Source organism: Xenopus tropicalis, chromosome 4 (assembly GCF_000004195.4).
Source record: "Xenopus tropicalis strain Nigerian chromosome 4, UCB_Xtro_10.0, whole genome shotgun sequence".
Classification (NCBI taxonomy): Eukaryota; Metazoa; Chordata; class Amphibia; order Anura; family Pipidae; genus Xenopus; species Xenopus tropicalis.
In genome coordinates, this window is record NC_030680.2 from 40,839,305 (window position 1) to 40,862,112 (window position 22,808).

Consider the following 22,808-nt stretch of genomic DNA (forward strand, 5'->3'; position numbering starts at 1 on the left):
GAAAAATTAGGTTCACCTGTCATAAAAGCTCATGCTACGGAGTTGATTATTAAATTCTGATACAAATTACACCCTTTAAAATTAAAGACAGTTCATGGCACACAGGCTGACAACATAATGATAAGATAATAATACATAAATAATAATAAGATAAACAATCAGGATTGAACAATCATTTTAATTTCACTGGCACACATTTTTATTGTGCGTTGCACGTGCCCTTTGTATCATGATGAATACTGCCTCATGCTCATGCATTTATATCCATTACAAATGAATGTATACAGATGAGTAAGCTATAATGTTAGGTGCAATCAAAGAAACGAGTTTTGTGAGGCAAAGTTGTATTTGCCATTAGAACATTAATTGGTTACACAAATTACTGTATTAGAGACATGCTTAGTATAAAAGGGTAAATAATTGCATTCTGGTACAGCAGTCTGACATAACAAAAGAATAATGCTAAAGTAAATGATACTGCATATACAATAAAATATAGAAGGAAAAATGTAAAAAGAACAGGTTACATTTTTAATATACAGATATCAGATCCAATATTCAGAATGCTTGGGACCTGGAGTTTTCCAATGAAGGGGTCTTTCTGTAATTTTGATGTCCGTACCTCACTTCTACTTATAAAAACTAAATAAAACAAAAATAGAATTGTTTTGCCATCAATAAGGCTTCATGCAGCTTTATTAGACCAAAGTACAAGCTACTGTTCTATTATTACAGAGAAAGAGGTAATCATTTTTTAATTATTTGCTTTAAAAAAACTGTCAAAATACATATCCAGCTCAGTAAAAAGGCCATTACCATAGCAATTTACATACCATCAGTGTGTCTCATTCAGGTCTGGGTAACTCAGAATGTGAATAAAAAATATTAACAATATGTTGGAAAAACACAGACTTCCTCTCCTTCACAAAATACTAGAGATCAGGGCATGCACATGTGCAATGAAGTCTTCTCTTAACCCCGAACTTGCGCAATACGTTCCTCTTTCTTTAAGTTATTTTATCACATGCACAGTTTGCAGAGAGAGGAAGTGAATGGAGAGAGGAAGTGAATAAAGATGGAAGTCGCAAACTCCGGATCAGTTATTAAGTAGAAGCGGCAGAAGCCATAAAACTGTACCAATTTTTTAAATTCTATCTCAGCGTTTCAGGAGGGGCCATCTCATTAACTTTTGTGAAAAAATCTTGTAAAGCAACCTTTTGTTCTCCTTTAAAATTCACTCTGGGATCTGGCCTTCATTGGAAATTCCAGTCAAGGGAATCCATACCTGTATTTTAAATTAAAATGTAAAAAGAAATGTAGTTATCCAAATATGTTTAGGGTACCTAAATATTGAACCTGCCTAACTAAGTGTTGATCCAGAAGAAGAAGGAAAAACACACTGAAGTATCTTTCTGTACCCCCAACACAGCTGCTGCATCCTCATTGAGGTACAGAGCCCAGACCTGGCAGAGAGGAACTGTAGCTAGTGGACAAATCAACCCAGTTCTCTAAAATCCCCAAAGCCCTCCTCCCAACACAATCTCTTAGCCATGCCATAATCTTCCCATCTTTTAGCTGCCTTCCAAATTCAGCAAGTGTCACAGGCAATATCTCTGAAATAAGTCCTTGCATTCGACTTTTCACCTCTTTTTTTCACCCCTTCCTTCAACTTTGTCATTATTACCAATGTATACCACAATCACTGTGTCTTTGCCAGTCACCCCCAATTATCTATCCACTTGCTTCATTACAGGATGAGCCCATAAGCCAGGTAAAAACAGACTTTTCAGAAAGTTGTGTCCTCAGTCTGAATAAGACAGACTGACCTATTCACCTCACCTTTCTAATATTTGAATGCACTATTACCATAACCTGTCTTTACTTCCTAATGATCCTCCCACCCCAAGGGCACTAAGGGTAAGGTTGCCCAATATATGCCGGTTAAGAGCTGTCCTCCCCAACATCTTCATCCAATATGGTAAATCTGTTGTTGTTGACCAGCTGTGGACCAACCAGCCCCCCCCCCCCTTTTCTGACTCCTTCTTTGCCTTTTAATTATATCAAACCCATCTCCATCTTTCACTTATCCTTCCCCATTTGTAGTTCCCCATTTTCATTTTATAGATTTCACCTGTATCTGTGAAAGGAAAAGGGTGTAACAGTTGTTCCAAGATCACATATATGTAACAAGATACACAATGAATAGCACCAATAAATCCACAGAAATTCTCACTGAACCAGTTACTCCTGTAAACCTTCTTTTATATTTTCAGCTTCTTTTTGTTTTTAATATATGTTTAACACTTGCTTACATGCCACACTAGATATGCAGCCTTCAACGTATTAAGGTTTTAAACCAAAGAATGAAAAGCCTGATAAAAATGTAATTAACCACTCCTACCTAAATGATGGAAAAAATAAAATGCTAGTTTTTCCAGCAATAAAATTCAGCTTATCGCCTTTTTTACTGACAAAGTTCCCTCTCCAGACAAAAGGGCAGAGGAAATTCAATGAGAAAAATGTATCTTATCCTTTATCACATAAAAAAACTCAATAGAAGTCTATGCAGAAAGTCAGAATTGAATTAGAAGATGAGTTTTTCTCATCAAATTGAATCTGGCCCAATATAACAAAAATGAACCATCTTTATCTAAAGGCTTAGATAAGAGAGATATAGATAATAATTATTGTTTTGCCCACCACCTGTGGAATCATTTATCGCCCACTCGCTTTAGCACACAAAAAGATCAGCCAGATAAAAAAAATAATATCAGCCATTGTTATTTTTGCTTACTCTCACCTTGCACCTAGCCTTTGTTTTTAATGACTCATGATTCACTTTTTCCCCCCGATAATCAAGAATTTGAATCATTACAGAACGCAAAATTTGGATACTTATTACTTGAAAAAAAAACTTGAAAACCTCTTGTGTAAAAATGAAAGCTGACAAGTCAAGTATAATCAATGGGATCTGTCCTAGGTCATATTTCAACTGTATAATCCATTCATGTTTTTCAGGTCTTTTAAATTTTCTTTAAACTTTCCGACCCATTAAAATGAAAATTACACAAATACGGATTTTGATAACTCATGTAACACTCACTTTATAGCTTCTACACTCGCTGTGCAGCTATTAACTTATTAAGGTTATAGAGGTTTCAAAACCCTAGCTAGGATGGTTTTTACTAATTATTCAAATCTATTTAAATACAAAAAGGGACAAGCAATGTATATGAATATATGTTAAATAGCAGAACTGCAAAAAGAATATAAGTCATGCAGATAGGGTTAATGAGAAGCAGTCGTGATATAAAATTGGAAAGGATCACACCAGAAGAAAGCAAAGTAGACCAAAGGTATAACTTGTGTTTGGTGATAAGATAGAGATTAGCAGCAGACCACAAATATTTTGGCTTTTTAACACTGATGCATTGTTCCTCTATGAAATATTTCATAAATAACATAAGTTATAAAAACTTTAATAAGATGGAACTTTTCTTTCATTGTCCACTCTATAACTGTCCTTGATAGCAACAGTTCTATAATCATAGAGAGTTTTATCAGGGCTAATAAAGTTCTTTCTAACTGGAGTGCCAATATTTTTTAAATTATTTATAATATGGCACTGGTGGTCGACTTGTTCCTTTCTTTCTTTATTCATTTTTTAAAGAATGCCATACCGAAGGACAGAGAGTTTTCAGGGCTATGAATAATGTAGATGAATTAGTGTTTTATCTGATGAAAGGATATGGACAGTATTGACATGTATGGACATGGTTTACTTTAAAAGAGGTACCTCGTGTAATATATCAGATCTTGCTTCTCACTAGCACTATAGTGACAAGGTCATTTACACCTCTTTTATTAATTTTGTTTCTTCTTTTCTCCTGCTGAGACTAACAATTACATTTACAATCTAGAGTTGTTAGATATCAAGATAATCCAAATGTGCTTCATTTAGTATCTGTTTTTAATCAATGCCCTTTTTTCAAGTAAATTTAAGAACAGAATGTACAAAACTGTACCAATTGCCAAAGAGAATGGAGATATGATATCGTTTTTAATTATTATGATATAAAATACACAATGCAAAGCCAATTATACCAACAACTGTAACTGAGTAGCGTGTGCCCTTTCTGCATTTTCTCCTTTTCCCAAGTACAAATATAGAACCAGATATCCACTTGTGAATTTACCTAAAGATGAATTGTATTTCTTTAAATATGCACACAAACTGTGGTTGATGCTTAACATGTAACATCTTTAAAGAAATACATGGGGAAACATTTTTTTTGCAAAACCCATCAGTTAATAGAGCTTATAGAGCAGAATCCTGCATTGAAAACACAGATTTTTTTATATTTAATTTAAAAATATCACATGGAGCTAGTCTTGTTCTTCATTTCCCATGGTGCCATAGCCATGTGACCTGTGCTCTGATAAACTACAGTCACACTTTACTGTTGCACTGCAAGTTGGAGTGATATCATACCCCCTCCCTTGCCCCCCCAGCAGCTGATCAGCAGAACAATGGTAAGGGAGCAAGATAGCAGCTCCCAGTAAGTATCAGAATAACACTCAATAGTGAGAAATCCAAGTCTAGCTTGGGACTCCTCCAGTTACATGGGAGTAGGAGAAACAATTGGTTACCTGAAAGCAGTTCTAATGTGTAGCGCTGGCTCCTTCTGAACTGACTGAGACTCAGGCACAAGGCACTGAGATGGCGCCTACACACCAATATTACAACTAAAAAAAATACATTTGTTGGTTGAAGAATAAATTTTTATATGGTAGAGTGAATTATTTGCTATGTAAATAGTGTAATTTAGAAATAAAAAGAACCCCATAAAAATAATGACAGTATCCCTTTAAGCCTGAAGAAGAGATGAAATACTATCATCTCAAAAGCTTGAAATTTTTACTTATTCAGTTAGCTAGTATCACCTTTCTCTTGTAATGCAGCACTTCCTGGTACTGCTGCTTTAGCGCAGGGTGACATTAACACGCTTCCATTTCTTTCTTCCCTCCCATCAGCCATGGGCTTGAGCATGCATGATTCTCCAAGCCCAGGTACTGCGAATCTTCTGTCCTTGCACTGTTTCTTAGGAAGCTGTGATGCTGAACTATCTGTTTTATCTCAACAATTTTAAGATGGCATTAAGAGTAATATTAGATAAAATTGTAGCTAATATAATATTTTCATGCTACTTTAATCATCCTATTTTAAGTAAGTATTTTTTAATAGTTTTTGACATAAAAGTTTAATAATGTTCTTCCTTAACCCAACAGTTATTTTCTACACGTTGGAATCAGCCAGTTAGATCTGATGAAATCTTTCCCTGACTCCCAGCATGAGCCATGATAAGCACTTTTACACATTTTATTAAGAAGTGCCCTCTACTGGCCACATTATTAGAAAGACAGAGATGCTGCCTAAGCTGAATCACACAATAACTTTTAAACAAAGTATGACAAAATTATGGGCGCTTCCTGATTTACTGAGGAAAAAATAGACTTATAAATGCTTCACTGTTTTCTAAACGGTTAATTAAATAATATAATATCCATTTAAAAACATTTTAGGGTGATTGATTAAAATGTAAATGATATGAAAACTAAATTTCAACATGCATTTAGATTTTCATATTTGACACACAATGGGGGAGATTTACTAATCCACGAACGGTCTGAAGGCGTCCAAATGCGTTTTTTCGTATGTCCCACGATTTTTTTGACGACGTCATGACTTTTTCGTATATTTTCCGCGACTTTTTCGTTGCCGTCGTGAAAAAAACGGATTGATTTTTCCGCCTTTTACTATTGCTCAATACGAAAAAATTGCGGCGGTGACGAAAAAGTAGCGCAAAATACGATAAAGTCGCACCGGTGACGAAAAAGTCGCAACAAATACGAAAAAACGCGTCAGCTACGAAAAAGTTGCAAAATTTTTGTTTCCAATACAATTTTTTCCCTTTCGGGATTCGGATTTGTGGATTAGTAAATCTGCCCCAATGTGTCATTACTTTTTTATTTACTGTTTAGGGCAGGGATCCCCAACCTTTTTTACCTGTGAGACACTTTCAAATGTAAAAAGACTTGGGGAGAAACACAAGCATAAAATAGGTTCCCGGTGGTGCCAAATAAGAGCTATAATTGGCTATTTGGTAGCCCTTATGTGGACTGGCAGCCTATAGAAGGCTCTGGTTGTCAGTACATCTGTTTTTTATGCAACCAAAACTTGCCTCCTAACCAGAAATTCTCCCAGGCCACTGGGAGCAACATCGGGAGCAACATCTTGCTCATGAGCTACTGGTTGGGGATACCTGGTTTAGGGTATCCATTCACTCTACCTATAACATCACATCAAACTATATAGTAAAAACGCTAGATGCCACCAATAAAACATGCTAAACCACTTGGTCATCCAAGTGGTAAAATTTAAAGTTCATTAGGACCAACATTCATTAGCTTGCTTGACTTTATGTTGGGGTTCTAATTAAATCTTGTCTGGCTAGTGGCATTATTCTCTTTTCTAGCAGTGTTGTTTATATAAGGGACCTGTCAACCTAAAAAATAATTCTAAATTTATTTCTATCATGTTATTTGAGCAAAATAAACTTTACTTACACTATATAAACATTTTTTTGCCTTCATTCCTGGAATTTACAGTGGCAGCAAGCAGGCCGGCGCTATTTTGTGAATACGATTATACAGGCAAGCTTTGTATCACCCCAAAATCTTTTGCATTTGCCATCTAGGTGATATCTAGGAAGTGCTGATTGGAAAGTTGTAATTAATAATCTGAGCTGACAATCATATATTGCCTGCCCCGCCTCTATGCCGTAGGCAATAAGATTTTAATTAATTGCATAAAAGTTTAATTTCATATAGAAGTGCCTGTTACAAAAGTGTGCAGCATAAGTTCAACCCACTTTCCAACATTAAATACAAATATAAAATCATTTTATTGCTATTTGCAAATTTCATTGCAATTGAAAGCATTATCTCTCTGCCTGTTTACATACATTTCTGTCCTTCATTCCTGAAACAAAGTTGCAAGCCATCTGATTAAAGCTGATTAAAAAACAGAAAGGGATAAATAAATGTTGCTTTCTACAGTAATTACATTGAGGGGCACATTACTAAGCAATTTTGAGAAAAAATCGATTTATTTTTTTTACTTTAACATATTTTCGAGATTTCCAAATGAGTTTTTTCGTTAATGTTCCCCCGAAAAAATATTTTTCAAAAGTAACATAATTTGTGATTTATTAATGTTAGGTTAACTTTTTTTGTAAAATAAAAAAATTGCAGCCTGTCCTTTAAGGAGAAGTTAATCCCCTTATTGTTTTCTGTCTCGCCGGGTTTCAAGGGGAAGTTAATCCCCTCATTGTTTCCTTTTTCACACATTTTCAAGGGGAAGTCAATCCCCTAATTGTTTTCTTTTACACCCGTTTTCAAGGGGAAGTTAAACACATTATTGTTCTCCAAGAATGAGCACCAATGCTCTTAAAATGGCTGCTGGAACAATTCCTGTTTGGGAAAAATAAAGAGGACTCATGGAAACGAGCGTCCATTTAAACTCAATATTTTCTAGTTTTAACAATACTTTCAGCTTGAATAATTTGGGATTTTCGAATGTAAACTCGAAATTTTCATACAAACGATTCAAGCATTATCATGACATTTTATTAATACAACAATGATTGAGTTTAATTCAAATTTATACATGTCGAGCCTATATGACTTTCAAGGTCATAAAAAAATGAATTTTAGTAAATCAGCCCGTTACAAAAAAGTTTAATACGCTATAACACCACCAAAACCTATCCTATCTGTAGTACAGGTATAGTATCCATTATGCAGAAACCCATTATCCAGAAAGTTCCGAATTACGGGAAGGCCATCTCCCATAGACTTCATTTGAATCAAATCTTTACATTTTTAAAAGTGATTTCCTTTTTCTCTGTAATAATAAAACAGTACCTTTTACTTTATCCCAACTAAGATATAATTACTCCTTATTGGAGGCAAAATCATACAAACATTAAATAAACCCAGTAGGATTCTATTGGATTTATTTAATGTTTGCATAATTTTAGGCAGATCCAAATTATGGAGCATTCTAGATAACAGGTCCCAATACCTGTATATGATGTTGCATATATGGTCCTGGCTTCATTATTTCAAAATCTATCAAATGTGTTATGAATATGGAAACAACGAGGGAACCAATCCTACACATTTTTAAGTATAGAAAGGTAATAAAGTTAAAAAAATACAATACACAATAAAACTAAAAGACATAAAAGTAAACATTTCCCCCGCAAAAAAGTCTGTACTGCCCCATGTTGCATTTGCTATGAGTTGAATGCAGGCTTCACCCAAAACATTAAAACTAATGTACCAACTTACTACTACAGGTATTGGACCTGTTATCCAAAATGCTTGGGACCTGGGGCTTTTCAGATAAGGGGTCTTCCATAATTTGGATCTCCATACTTTTAGACTACAATAAAATCACTTAAAAGGTAAAATAAACCCAGAAGGATTGTTTTGCCTCCAATAAGGATTAATTATATCTTGGCTGGAATCAGGTACAAGGTACTGTTTATCATTACAGAGAAAGAGGAAATCCTTTTTAAAAATTGTAATTATTTGACTGAATGGGGAGATGGCCTTGTAATTCAGAGCTTCCTGGATAACAGATCTCATTCTTATACTATGGGGCACATTTACTAACCCACGAATCCGAATTGGAAAAATTCAGATTGGAAAACGAACATTTTGCGACTTTTTCGTATTTTTGCGATTTTTTCGGCGCCTTTACGACTTTTTTCGGAAATTGTCGCGACTTTTTCGTTACCAATACGATTTGCGCGAAAAAACGTGAGTTTTTCGTAGCCATTACGATGCGCTCGTATCTTGTCGCGACTTTTTCGTATTGAGCGCTTGTAAGCGGCAGGCGAAACTTTTCAGCATGATTTTGGAAGCCTCCCATAGGACTCAATGGCACCCTGCAGCTCCAACCTGGCCTAAGAAAAGTCACCAAACTGAAGCTTGAATGAATCAGAATCTTTCGTACTCGGTGCGAAGGCTACGAAAAAGTCGCGACTTTTCGCGCAAGTAGTAACGTTACGAAAAAATCGCCAAATTTTGCGCAACATTCGGAATGGCAACGAAAAAGGCGTGACAATTTTCCGAAAAATCGCCAAATACCGATCATTACGAAAAAAACGCAATCGGACGCATTCGGCCCGTTCGTGGGTAAGTAAATGTGCCCCTATGACTAGTATTCCTACTGCTATTCCAAATTACTTTTTTTTCTGAGCTTACAAAGTTTACAATATCCATTCCCAACCACTCCTGACTCCTGTAGTATTACAGGGAAGGACAGCTCACTGGACACATTGCGACCAGTGTAAAAGTCTCGCCCAGTAGTAGTTTCTAAAATGTATTTTTTATACCAATGTGTGCAACTGCCTCAAAACTGCAAAAATTTCAAATGTAAAAATCCAACAGCTAATGCGGTCATATTGAAGCCAATGGGACCTGTCCTAGACAATTTTTGTGCAGTCCTTTCACTTCAGGTATTTGATTTTTGGGGGAGCTATTCATGCTATTTAAGTATTTAAGTGATAAAGTTCATTATTTAAGGTATTCATGGTTTGTTTGTTTTTTTATACATTTCTACATCGATGGGGGTGGTGGTTGACGTGGCTGTTTTATATTGTGGTAGAAAAAAAACCTCTAAAACTACACAAATCTAAACTCTGATAACTCTACCCCTTTTTTTAGTAGTAGTTTTTCCTACCATAAAAAACTGTTATACATGTGGCTATAATATGAGGTAATATTAAACATAAAAATGAATGATGAATAAACTTAATTGTGGCTTATTTATCAAAATTTGCTCCTGGCAATAACCAACAGTAACCAATCAGAAATAAGCATTTGTAAATAAAGAAAGCAACTGATTGCAATGGCCTACTATAGTGATCCCCAACGAGTGGCTCTCCATCCCCTTTGATGTTGCTCCCAGTGGGCTCAACTCAGAGCCCATTTTTACATTTCTGACTTGCAGGCAAGTTTTGGAAGCATAAGCATAGCCCCCAGCAGTGCACATGGGGCTACCAAAAAGCCAATCACAGCCCTCAAGAAACATTTTTCATGTTTCATGTGGCTCACCAACACTTCCTTACTATTAGTGGTGCTTGTAGCATGTAAATGTCAATAATTGCAGGATGCAGTGCAAAGAACAAAACTGGACATAGATTTCCAGGTGTAAAAATACCATTAACTATAGGCCTCAGTCTACCTTTGTATCGGTGCCTTGTACTAAACTGCCAGTTGTGTCCACTTTGCTGTATAAGGTGCAAGGTTCCAAGGTATATGGACACATGGGAACCCTGGAATGGAGAAGAGCCTTGAGCTGGTGTTAATTTAATAGCTTCCTTTGTATGTTGCATCTTCAAAAGTAACTGACTTGCATTTAATGAATTGTACACTAAGGAGCCTATTTATTATGCTGTATAAAATAAAATTTGGCAAAAAAATTATGTAAAACGCTGTGTAAAATAAATGGAGAAGTTCACCGTCCAAACGCCAGATGTTACGCCATTATTTTATGTTCCAGTGGAAGAAAGAACGAGTAAAAAAATTACACAGAGTTTATGCCGTTTTTTTATGCAGCAAAGCCTGCCAATGTGTAGTGAATTTTGTCGCTGTTTTTTACACAGCATTATAAATCTGCCCAAAGTGTTATACCACCTCGAGGATTGCTGCACCTGAACTGAGGCAATTTGCACACACAGAGACATAAGCAAAACACAGCCATAACGTATGGTATAACTGTCTCTCGCTTTTAGCTTAGCAGACTTGCCCCACTGATATCAGATCTGAAAAAATAAAGCAGTATTGGCACAAAAGAACCTCAATTCCTTTAAATGAATTAATATCTAAATATGTTGCCATATTTATAGTATAAGTACAGTTTTCATACAACACATATAAAAGTTTCCCCCAAAAGATGCAAGGTCACCTTGTGCTCTAAAATGTCTTTTACTTGTATTTCTTGTTTTTTCCACCTTTAAAATAAAGCACTCAGTAAAAAAGAATGCTGATCAATTTGGTGCAATATGTTGTTTTATTGCTGCTTTTCAGCTGGTTATTTTGTACAGTCACAAGTTGTATTCGGCAACAGCATAATATAATACTGCATCATTATATGTTTATACAGTACAGATGATATTTTGAAAGTCTTTTCCTGTCTCAGTAATAACCAAAAGAGATGTTTAGACAAAGTATCAATTATATTAATGGAGCAACATTATGCAGACATGTCTTTACATCTCCAAAATCACCTTATAATTGTGACATTTACAAGAACTTATTTTACAGTATGTTATTTTCTTCTCTGACGAGCCCTGACCTTTTCATTCATTATGTTATATTTGTTTGATAGGTCGGCAGCTCACCATTTTCAACAGCCAGGCAGAAATCAAAGTTGGTGGGAAGGACCAAGGACGTCCATTTCAGGGACAGATTTCAGGCTTATACTACAATGGACTGAAGGTGCTGTCCCTTGCTGCTGAGAATGACCCCAATGTGAAGACGGAAGGAAATCTAAGGCTGATTGGAGAGGTTCCATCTGTTATGACCACTGAGACAACAGCCACCACACTTTTGGCTGACATGTCCACCACAATCATGGAAACCACAACTACTATGGCCACAACTACAACAAGAAAAGGGAGGTCCCCTACTATGAGGGATAGTATAACTCAGGTAAGAAAATTTATCAGAAAATATTTATGAAAGTTATAACCTTGGGTAGTCTACAGTTTAACATGTAGAAGCTTCTAGATAGCTTATTAAAGTGATGTTTTTTGTCTGTCTCTGCACTCATCAGTGTGACCTGGAGAACACTGCATTTACAGTATAAAATAGCCTTTCATTTAAGAATATGGCAGCACTAATATTGTGAGATGCACTGATATCATACACTTCATTTCAATGGTTAAGGGCTACAGATTGGGCAGCACCAATCACTGTCCCACACTGTCAGGCAATTGCCATTCAAGCTTATTCATTATTAAATCTTTCGCTCTTCCACAGAATTTCAAGGCTTAAATCCAAACGCCAAACTTGATCTTGCTTGAAGGTAGATAGTAAAATTATAGTTCAGCTCAGCTCAGACTGATATTTATATTTGACTTAGCATCCATGTTACTGTGTGCAGTATGTTACTTTGCACAGCAAATTCTAGATTTGCATTTACATGATATATAGCTTGCCTTGGAGTAGTTAAATACAGCATTAAAGAAATGAGAACATCTAAAGTGTTGATTTATATGACTGCAGAAAGCACAGTGTATGAATATACATGATATTAAATATTTTATTACATAAGAAAGATAAAGTTCTTTAGCTTGGTAGAATAAAATATTAAATTAGTATTAGGAAGAGCTTCTTTAGATAATCTGCACAGATAAGAGCAGTAGCACATGATTTCATTAGCTAAGACAAAGTCTGGTGTTAGAGAGTCAAGTGTTAAAGTAAATATCAGCATGCTGTTGTGGGGAAGAGCTGAAATCAGATAATTTCAAATAATAAGTCCATATGAATGAATAATACAATCAATTATAGTCTTTATACTGAATGCAAATTTCTAAGAGGGTAAAAAAAAGATGATTTTTGAAAATATTGTGTGTGGTGTGTAAGCAAAATATGATGGGAGTGCAAAGGATATTAATGACTGGGTATGGTATGAAAAAGTGAAAGACTAAGGACTACATGGGAGATTTTGTTGGATATGAGTTGCTCATATGTAAAAATAATGGAAACATCTGATCTGTGAAATACACAAAAATATCTGTCATCCAGCAGGTCACAACTATTGAAAGGAACACTGCAAGCATGACTTTAATTCAGTCTGGCAGTTTATTTCACAGTTTTATTCATTAAAATCCATTGATTGTTGGATATAAATGCATAAAAACAAAAAAACAATTTGACTTTATCTGATTAGATTTTACATTACAGTATGTGAAATTAGATTTGGTAGCATCCCACAACCTTGTGCTGTTACAAGACGAGATCCTTCGGGTCTAATAAAGTCTGGCCCACTAAATCTGAAATAAAATCTCCTACTTAGTTCTACCCTAAGAGAAAGATTAAGAAACCACAAACAACACACACACTGTAAGATAAAAATGAAGAAAATGTTTAAAAAGTTATACAAAAATAACAATATATCGACTGTGGAATGAATTGAAACATTCAGTCCATTTGCAAGATTCAAATTTAGGGATTGAATTACAAATATAGGTGCTAAAATGCACAAGTGCAGTTAAAAGTGAGAACCAATCAGGTCTTTGCATTCATTTTCCCAGTAGTAGACTGGTAAAAACTATTTGCTGATTGGTCGATACTAACAACTGCACTTGTGCAATGCAGCACCTATGTAAGCAAATCAGCCTGCTGTTTGTTTTAATATATAAAGAAAGTCACAATAAACTATATTTCTGTAGTGCTCATTAGCTGTGCACTTACTAGCACTGGAACTGAATTTGTGTAATTTTTGTGTTTTTTTTCTACCATGACTAAGCTCACAAATGTCTCAGTTTTACTCAAAACTACAATTTGATTGTGAATGACAGATAAAAAATGTGGAATGAATACAAATTCCTTGAAGTCTTTGTTTACTTAAACATTTTCATGCAATTACAATTATAAACCCTCCGAAAAACTCAAACCATAAATGAAGTAAATACATTACAATTCGAAAAGGTCAGCTCCCATTGACTCTTACATGAACTCACCAGCTTTTAGATGGTGTAGGTTAACATTTAATACCTTACTGCCCCTTACTTTGGTATTAAGGTGAGTATTTTGCTTAATCCCTAAAATAACATGGATGAATCAGAATGGATTTTTAGACAGCAAGCAGCTGGCATGGCAATTTAACACACCTGTCTGGTTTGCATTCCTATGTGTCTGTCCCTTAAATTCTGCCTATGCCTGACTGAAACCTTGCTGATCTTTCAACCGGCACACACTCATAGGGGCTGATTTACTAACCCACGAATCCGACCCGAATTGGAAAAGTTCTGACTTGAAAACGAACATTTTGCGACTTTTTCGTATGTTTTGCGATTTTTTCGGATTCTTTATGAATTTTTCGTTACCAATACGATTTTTGCGTAAAAACGCGAGTTTTTCGTATCCATTACGAAAGTTGCGTAAAAAGTTGCGCATTTTTCGTAGCGTTAAAACTTACGCGAAAAGTTGCGCATTTTTCGTAGCGTTAAAACTTAAAAGGTGCAAAGTTTCGCGTAAGTTTTAACGCTACGAAAAATGCGCAACTTTTCGCGTAAGTTTTAACGCTACGAAAAATGCGCAACTTTTTACGCAACTTTCGTAATGGATACGAAAAACTCGCGTTTTTACGCAAAAATCGTATTGGTAACGAAAAATTCGTAAAGAATCCGAAAAAATCGCAAAACATACGAAAAAATCGCAAAATACCGATCATTACGAAAAAAACGCAATCGGACTCATTTCGACCCGTTCGTGGGTAAGTAAATCAGCCCCATAGTAAGGCCTTAGTTGGCTACTTAGGCTTCAAAATCACACATTCTCCCTGTACAAAAGTTTCCATATTTAAAATCCTTTCATGTTTCCCTTTGTATAGGTGTAATGAGAATATTAAGACATGGATAAAGAAATAATGTTCTATGGCTCTTTTTCCATTGCTTCCATAGATGTGAAAAGAGAGCTTGTGACTCATTTTGCAGCTTAAGTCCTTATTAGAGTCCTTTCTTCAGCAATAGAAAATGTTTAAATAGAAGAGAACATTAAGTTCAAGGAAGTTCACCTTTAAATCCAAACCCAATTCTGGTGCCATTGTGTATGCTTATCTGTTCTTGTTGCCTTTCCTTGCCAGGCTTTCTAAGTACACATTTCATAGAGTAGGGATCATAGAGTAACAGGGTACAGATGGTGCATGGCTCTGCCCCTATCCCCAGACTATTACAGCTTGATACTAAGTGGATATTCCACTTACATATTAGAATACCAGGGGTTTAAACAGTGACTATGACATAAATTGCTTTTTTTATCATTTTGAACTCTTACCAAAATTGTAAAATTCAACTTTATAGACATGTACATTGAATCAAGCTCTTTTCATAAAATATAGATGTAAATATCATAGCTCACCTTTTTCTATGAACTAGAATTATATCTTATATGTGTAAATACCATAGCTCACTTTATCCTAAAAAAATTCTCTTTGAAGAACTAAAGCTGTTTCCTAAACAGTGTGGGACTGTGATCTAATAATATTTATTTTTATCTTCTTTTTGGGGTAGAAACTATTGTTATTATTATTCATTCTTCTATGAATTTTTTATAACTGTATTTGTGATTATGATATGCACTAACTACATTGAGAATAACTCACTATCTTACAATTGCAGTTTAGTTTTTTTCCAACAATGCTTTATAGTTTTCCATTGTTTTTAACTACATACAAATTTTTTATTCTCAAATTCAACTAAATTCATTTTCCCGAATGTCTAATATTTACTAAAATAAAGCTGCATGGAAAAGTCACTGCTAGAAAAGTCGTAAAAGACACCAATTTTTCGAATTATTGCTGCGAAAATCCTGATTTTATAGAATTGTCAATGTGACAACTGAAAACAGTCGGGATTTTCAGAAAAAAACCCAGCGAAATCTGTAAAGCAGGAGTCCCCAACTGCCGGTCCGCAGACCGCTGCCGAACCATGGGCTGCGTTGTAGTGGGCGGCCTCTGTGAACATGCTGTGTGCGCGAAGTGCCGTCTGAAGAAAGGCGCTTAGAAAAGCGTCAGTTCTTTATAGGCGCAATGCTTTTATATGCATCTTTCTCCAGGCGGAGCTTCACGTACACAGCATATTCACTGCAAATTAAATGAATGCGCCGGTGGAGGAAAGCGGAGCACGGATGACCACCCTGCACATATAAAAGCGCAGATGGACGCGCGGAAGAATATAAAGGTGTGAGTGAACGCACGCAGGAATGCCCCCCCCCGCCTGCCCCATGGAAACATTTTTTAACTTGACACCGGTCCCTGCTGCAAGAAAGGTTGGGGGCCACTACTGTAAAGTATTGAGACAAAATAAAAAACTTCAAGGAAAGGGACCTTTGTGCCATTAACTTCTTCATGAACTCGGCAAGTTTACTATGTCGAATTGTCAAATTCAGATTTTTAGCCATTTAGAGGCATAGTAAACCTTGGAAAAGTCGTTGTGTTTTTCCTCTGCGACTTTTACAAAAAATGTTTTAATCCAGTTTAAAATTAAAAATTTGGATTTGTCTTTGCATGATTTATCCTGATTGGTCATTACCCCTATAAATTGTTGGTATGGGGGTGTGAACACCAGCCTATGAGTAAATGCCCCACAAGGCAGGAAACACGTTGGGCTTTTTTTGTCCTAATAAATTACTTTTTAAATTTTACTATTAACACTACTGTCCTTATTATTTATGGCCTTTACAATCAAGCTGTTTTGTTTACAATAATAGAGTAACAGTTCAAAACAGTACGGCTACTACCAGTCTATGTATGTTCTTTGTGTCTCCAAAATTATAGGCAGCTGGCATTGCAGCTTAAATTTTACATTACCATATGCCTGTCTCTTATCTAGGCATGTTTTGTGGCTGTTGTTCTGCTAATGATCCTTGCCCTGTGCAAATCTACACACCAGCCATCTCTTTACCATCTCTGCCTATGAAACATTTGTAACAAATTTGTGATTGCCAGTAGTATTAGGAGGTGCAGTTTCATGCTACCTCTTTGTACCCCGTAATATGTTACATATATGATTTGTTTTGGTTTTGATTTGTTACTAGGTGATACGTATTTAAGAAGGTGGAAGGAGCAGGGTTTACAGTCTCCTAATTTAAGCCTATGAAGCAGACAATAATGCAGCTATACACTTGGCCTATATCACCTTGTCTGTGAATGACTATTTCTTATTAGATGGGTACTCTTGGGATCCCAGGGATTTGCAATTTGCAAATGCAGGGGCCAATATAGCCAAAAATGCATTGGTCTTAAGTAACACAGAAATATAACTTTATTTTCTGTATATGATAATTTACTGACCAGTAATGTGTTGCAATATAACAATAAAATATAATAATTTATGAATAAGAATCACTGCACTCAACAGGACTGAATGGTAAATTATATGAGATTAAAATATTGCAATAGTGCACAGGAATATGGCACATAAAAAGTATCTCTAAACAAAACTTTTACAAGCACTGCGCCCCATTGCCATGACAATTCCATGTAACTGAGGCAAAAGTGAAACAAAAAACAAAGGAAAAGAATAACGAAAATAACATATTCTATTTAATATAACTTTTATTCATTTCCTTTCATTGATGTTTTACCTTTCCTCATTTGCACAAGTATACTATTCTAATTTATTGCAACAGGTCATTTGTTACATAGTTAAGTTGGGTTGAAAAACAAAGTCCATTAAGTTCAACCATTTTAACTAGGAAGAGGATTCCCCAACCTCAATGAAAAGAACATCCCCCATCTGCCTATAATCCCCTCTAATGTACTTGTACAGAGTAATCATGTCCCCTCGCAAGCGCCTTTTTTCCAAAGAAAACAACCCCAACCCTGACAGTCTAACCTCATAGTTTAAATCTTCCATCCCCTTTACCAGTTTAGTTGCAGTCTCTGCACTCTCTCCAGCTCATTAATATCCTTCTTAAGGACTGGAGCCCAAAACTGCACTGCATACTCAAGGTGAGGCCTTACCAGGGACCTATAAAGAGGCAAAATTATGTTTTCATCCCTTGAGTTGATTCCCTTTTTTATGAAAGACACTGCTTGGAATTAGACAACTTTTTTTTTTACAAAATTCCCCAGATCCTTCTCCATTAAGTTCACCGACAACACACTACCATTAAGTGTATAACTTGCGTTTATATTATTTCTACCAAAGTGCATAACTTTGCACTTTTCAATATTGAAATGGCACCAAGGATGTTTGGGGGGGATAAAACTTTACAAGACACTAAGGGCCCGATTCACTAAAGTCCGAAATAAGGAGTGCTATTTATAGCATGCGTTAAAAATCTTATCACTTCTTATTTTTCACTCGATTCACTAAAAGGACACTTGCAAAGCGCAATATATTACGCACGTAACCATTACTTTCTGAAAACCACCATTTCCCTGAAAACTGGAGGCCAACATATACTTGAAAAAATACGACTGCAAACTCCATGTTGTGTTGCCAATAGCTCACGAACCGCAATTTTCTTTAAGTACCGCCTGCCCCAAGTAGGGACAGATTAACACGATATTTTGCATGTTTAACGCTTCATATGTGTTTGTGAATCATGCGTTAGTACTATTTCTATTCGCTAATTAACGCAATGCGTTTTTTTTGTGCATGCGATATGCGGATTAACACATGCGAAATGACTTTGATGAATCGGTACTTAATTATCGCATGCTTTTTAATGAAAAAAACTATGCGAAAAGCGTTATTGACCTTTAGTGAATCGGCCCCTATAACGCTTATCGCATAGTTTTTTTCATTAAAATATGTCATTGTAAGATAAATAACGCCAAGAACATCGCTTCTTAATTATGACAAGTGTCCTTTTAGTGAATCGAGCGAAAAATAAGAAGCGATAAGATTTTTAACGCATGCTATAAATAGCACTCCTTATTTCGGACTTTAGTGAATCGGGCCCTTTATTGTTATCTTCCTGATGCTCACAATGTAGTGATTGAAATGTTGGATACCTTTTAGTTTCCACAAACAATTGTTGAAAGTTCCAAATGAGTGGGGTCCCTGAGCAGCTGCAGAATCACAAGCCCCAGTGCATACTGTAACACAAGCACCACAATCCTTGAGTGGATGCCCCGATGTAAGTTTAACAAAAAACGTGTATATTTTGCATGTTTCTTATTAAATACTGACATATTTGCATTTGAAAGAGTGTCATTATGTAAATGACATTGCTCGATAAAATGATCAAATGAATTTTTCAAGCATCATACACTGACAAATTGATGTATTTCCCATTTATTTTGACCTCTCCTACACATTTATTGTGTAACTAAACATATATTATATAGAATCTACTGTAATAGTTGTGACCAGGATGACAAAGCTCTGAATACAGTTGTTCCCTGTTCTGGATAAGCATTATTATCTGGATAAGCATTTATTATTCCTAATACTAGTCATAGTATAAAGCTTCTGAAATCACCACATAATTTGTCAGATCTGGCATGCTTTTTTGTATTAGGATTTTATAGCTGTCTCACCTATGATATTTCCTTTAACAAGATGTGCAATCTGTTCTCTCCTCATGCTGTATTTTTACCTCCCTCTCTCTCCCTTTCTTCAATGTTCCTGCTTTTGATATGCAGAATCAGTTCCCCCCTCAGGTCACATCCTAATCTCTGCACAAAATGCTGACAGAGCCAACTTGGGGTTGCTATGGCGATGGCACAGTAATTACCAAGGTTGGGAGAAACCGCTGAGAATTGATATGTATTTATTTCACCCCACTTTTCTTCATGCTCAGTGCAGTTACAATTTCTTTTTAACCCATACTGTGACTCTAAATATCATGCTGTATAATGCTGTAATTCTTTTCAAGTGCTAAAGCTATTGTATGTGGATCTAGTTCAGTGGCAAGTTTCTAAAAAATGTGATTGTTGTGCATTTGCGGTAATAAAATAAATGGATGAATTCATTATATAATCTTTTACACAAATCATTCCACAATACATGTAAATGTTATCCAAGAGTTACTCCACAGGGTGAATTTCTGAATGACAGTGCAGCAATTTGTTAGGTGCCTGACAATGTGACCATTTTATTGGTTAATGTACATTTTCAAACATATACAAACCTCTCCCAACATGAGAAATGGAACCAGCTAGTGCTTCTTGTTTCCAAAACGAATGGGTTACAAATGGAGTTCAGTTAAACTAACCTAACAAAATCCATCTTTTTTATGGGTTTGAGGGGTACAGTGCCGCAAAGTTTACCACTTTAAACTACTACTCTTTGCATACCAACCAGGGATGCACCAAACCCAGTTTTTCGCAAGGGATTCGGCAAAATACCGAACCGAATCAGCATATGCTAATTAGGATTCGGTTCGGCCAGGACAGTGGATTAGGCCGAATCTGAACCCTGCCTAAAAAGGCCAAATCCTGGCCAAATGCCGAAACGAATCATGGAGTCAGTACATCCCTAATACCAACATAATATAATACTGTTTGCCTGATGGAGACTTGCCCCCCCCCCCCCCCCCCACTATCATAAACAGAAGAGAAGGAGGTTTCATCTTCAGGTTAGCAGCACATACATTCATTTTACAGTTTACTGTTTTAGAGAAGATATTCTCTGCATCAAGCACTAATGAGCCCCTGTTTTAAGGAAAGTACAGCCTTATTACAAATATAAGTTGCACTAATAAATTAAATCTTTGGCTGAAAATCAAACAGATCTTTTCTTCTTTTCCTCAAAAGCAATTAGTTGCTTGGCAATTCATCATTCACAGCAATTCTTGGAGGCTCAGCCAACCTTTACCCTCATCAAGCAATGCCTACCATGACATCTGATGGTATAGCACCTGCTTGCTCAGAGACCCAGCAGGCACTGTGTAATCAAATCAGGCAACAAAAGTCACCCAGTGTGATTTAAGCCCAACAGTTTAATGGGCCTTGAATATTATCTGCTAATAAACCATACCTTTGTTTGATACTAGTTTTGTGTAAACACTTTAAGCCTTTTAGCCACATCCATGTTACGTCCTTATGTACCTTGGCCCTGCAGTCTGCATTGCTGCACATTTGAATTTTGTAGTATAATTGCTTATTATGACAATCTTTCATTGGAGCTTACATTTACATTGTATAACCCCCCCCCCCCCCCCCATAAACTTAAAACAGTCTCCTATCTTAGCAATTAAGTTCTTTCTTGCTCTTTTCCTATCCCTTTAGACAGCTGGTTAATCATTTTGTTGGATAATTAGTTTCCCTAGTCCTGTGTCCAGGCTCTGTTCCCATATTTCTTTCAGAACACCTTGGGGTAGCAGTGCAGGAGTTGTAACTTGAAAAATCAAATTTTTGAAAATCATTGTATGACAAGTGATCACAAGTAATCTAACATGGAGTTTAAGAAGATAATGAAGACCATGGAATTTGCTTCTTGCGTATGGCTAAATAAACACCTTTGAAAATATAGGTCACTGTTATCTGCCTTCTCCAATGCTTAGCTTAGTGTCTCGACCATGTTCATTTTGCTGGTCTGCTCAATAGTTTCAAAAGGAGTTTGTTCCTACACCCTCCTTTTTTAAATCCTTGTCCTAAGATCTTTATTTTTGCTTTGCTGTACAAATTCCTTCTACACTATTAAAGTTTTTACAAAATCAAACCTCCAGCAACTACTTATCCATATAAGCAATCATTTCAAATTCTTGTATCCTTATCCCTTGACAAACTGGCAATCTGGGCGGCTAAGTGGCAGATGAGATTTAATGTGGATAAATGTAAGGTCATGCACCTGGGATGTAAAAATATGCAGCCACTTATACCCTTAATGGGACTGCACTAGGCAAATCCATAATGGAGAAAGACCTTGGAGTCCTTGTAGATAATAAACTTGGCTGTAGCAAGCAATGCCAGGCAGCAGCTGCAAGGGCAAACAAGGTTTTGAGCTGTATTAAAAGGGGTATAGATTTGCCATCTAGAATATGCCATGCAGTTTTGGTCTCCAGTGCTCAAACACAATAAACTGTATTAGAGATAGTCCAAAAAGGACCAATTAAGCTGGTAAAGGGTATGGAAAGTCTCAGTTATGAAGACTGACTGGAGAAGAGGCACTTAAGGGTAAATATAATGACAATGTATAAATATATAAGCGAACCAGATAATAAACTCTCTAATGCTTTATTTACCAGTAGATCCTCCCAGAAGACACAAGAAGATTACAAGACATTAGGGGTTTTTTTAACAGTGAGAACTGTAAAATTCTCCCCCTGAATCAGTCATGCTAGCTGATACATTAGATAGCTTCAAAAAGGGGTTGGATGGCTTTTTAGCTATACTGTTTTACTATGTTTATCATCCTATTTCAAAAATGACACACAATCCTTCCTATCTCTCTAGCTACCACCCCAATTATTTCCAATTTCTACCCTCCAAACTCTTTGAACAGATTACCTTCTCTTTCATTCCTTACTTTCTTCATACTAATATTCTGTTGGGCCCTATGCAATTTAGTTTCTGAACAACTCATTCTGCTGAGACAGCTTTATCCAAAATTGCAAATGATCTCCAAAAATGTTTAGACCAAAGGACATTACTCTATTGTCTATTTCCTGAATTTATCCTCTGCTTTTGAGATTGTTGACTGGTTTCCACTGATGCTAGATTCCCTTGGGATGTGAGGTCAAGCTACATCATCATTCTTGAGAGTTCCCTTAACACTCTGGGTAACTTACTGCAATTGATTTGCACCAAAAGAATAGGGTACACCTAACACGGGACATGAAACCAGCAAACACTGGAAGTTATGCCAGGCACAACTGCCTCTGATTTGTGACTAAGCACAAGTGCAGCAGCATTTATTTTGGCAAACTGGATGCAATTGCAGTAGGCACAGTGCAACTGCATTAAAAGCATCCCCCCTCTGTAACCGCAATGATGCTGGAATTCTTGGGAAAATGTTGCATTGTGGGAAAAAAACATTGCAACTGGGCTT

General features: G+C 36.1%; 1 protein-coding gene across 16 annotated transcripts in view; it reads left to right on the plus strand.

The window, feature by feature from the left end:
* The window catches only part of nrxn2 (neurexin 2), a 335,460-nt gene that overhangs the window by 294,471 nt on the left and 18,181 nt on the right, over positions 1-22,808 (plus strand). For all 16 annotated transcript variants that reach the window (XM_018093463.2, XM_018093466.2, XM_018093462.2 and 13 more), the window contains one exon: positions 11,465-11,787. In XM_018093463.2, the coding sequence (XP_017948952.1) occupies positions 11,465-11,787 (323 nt within the window). The remainder of the gene's footprint in view (positions 1-11,464; positions 11,788-22,808) is intronic.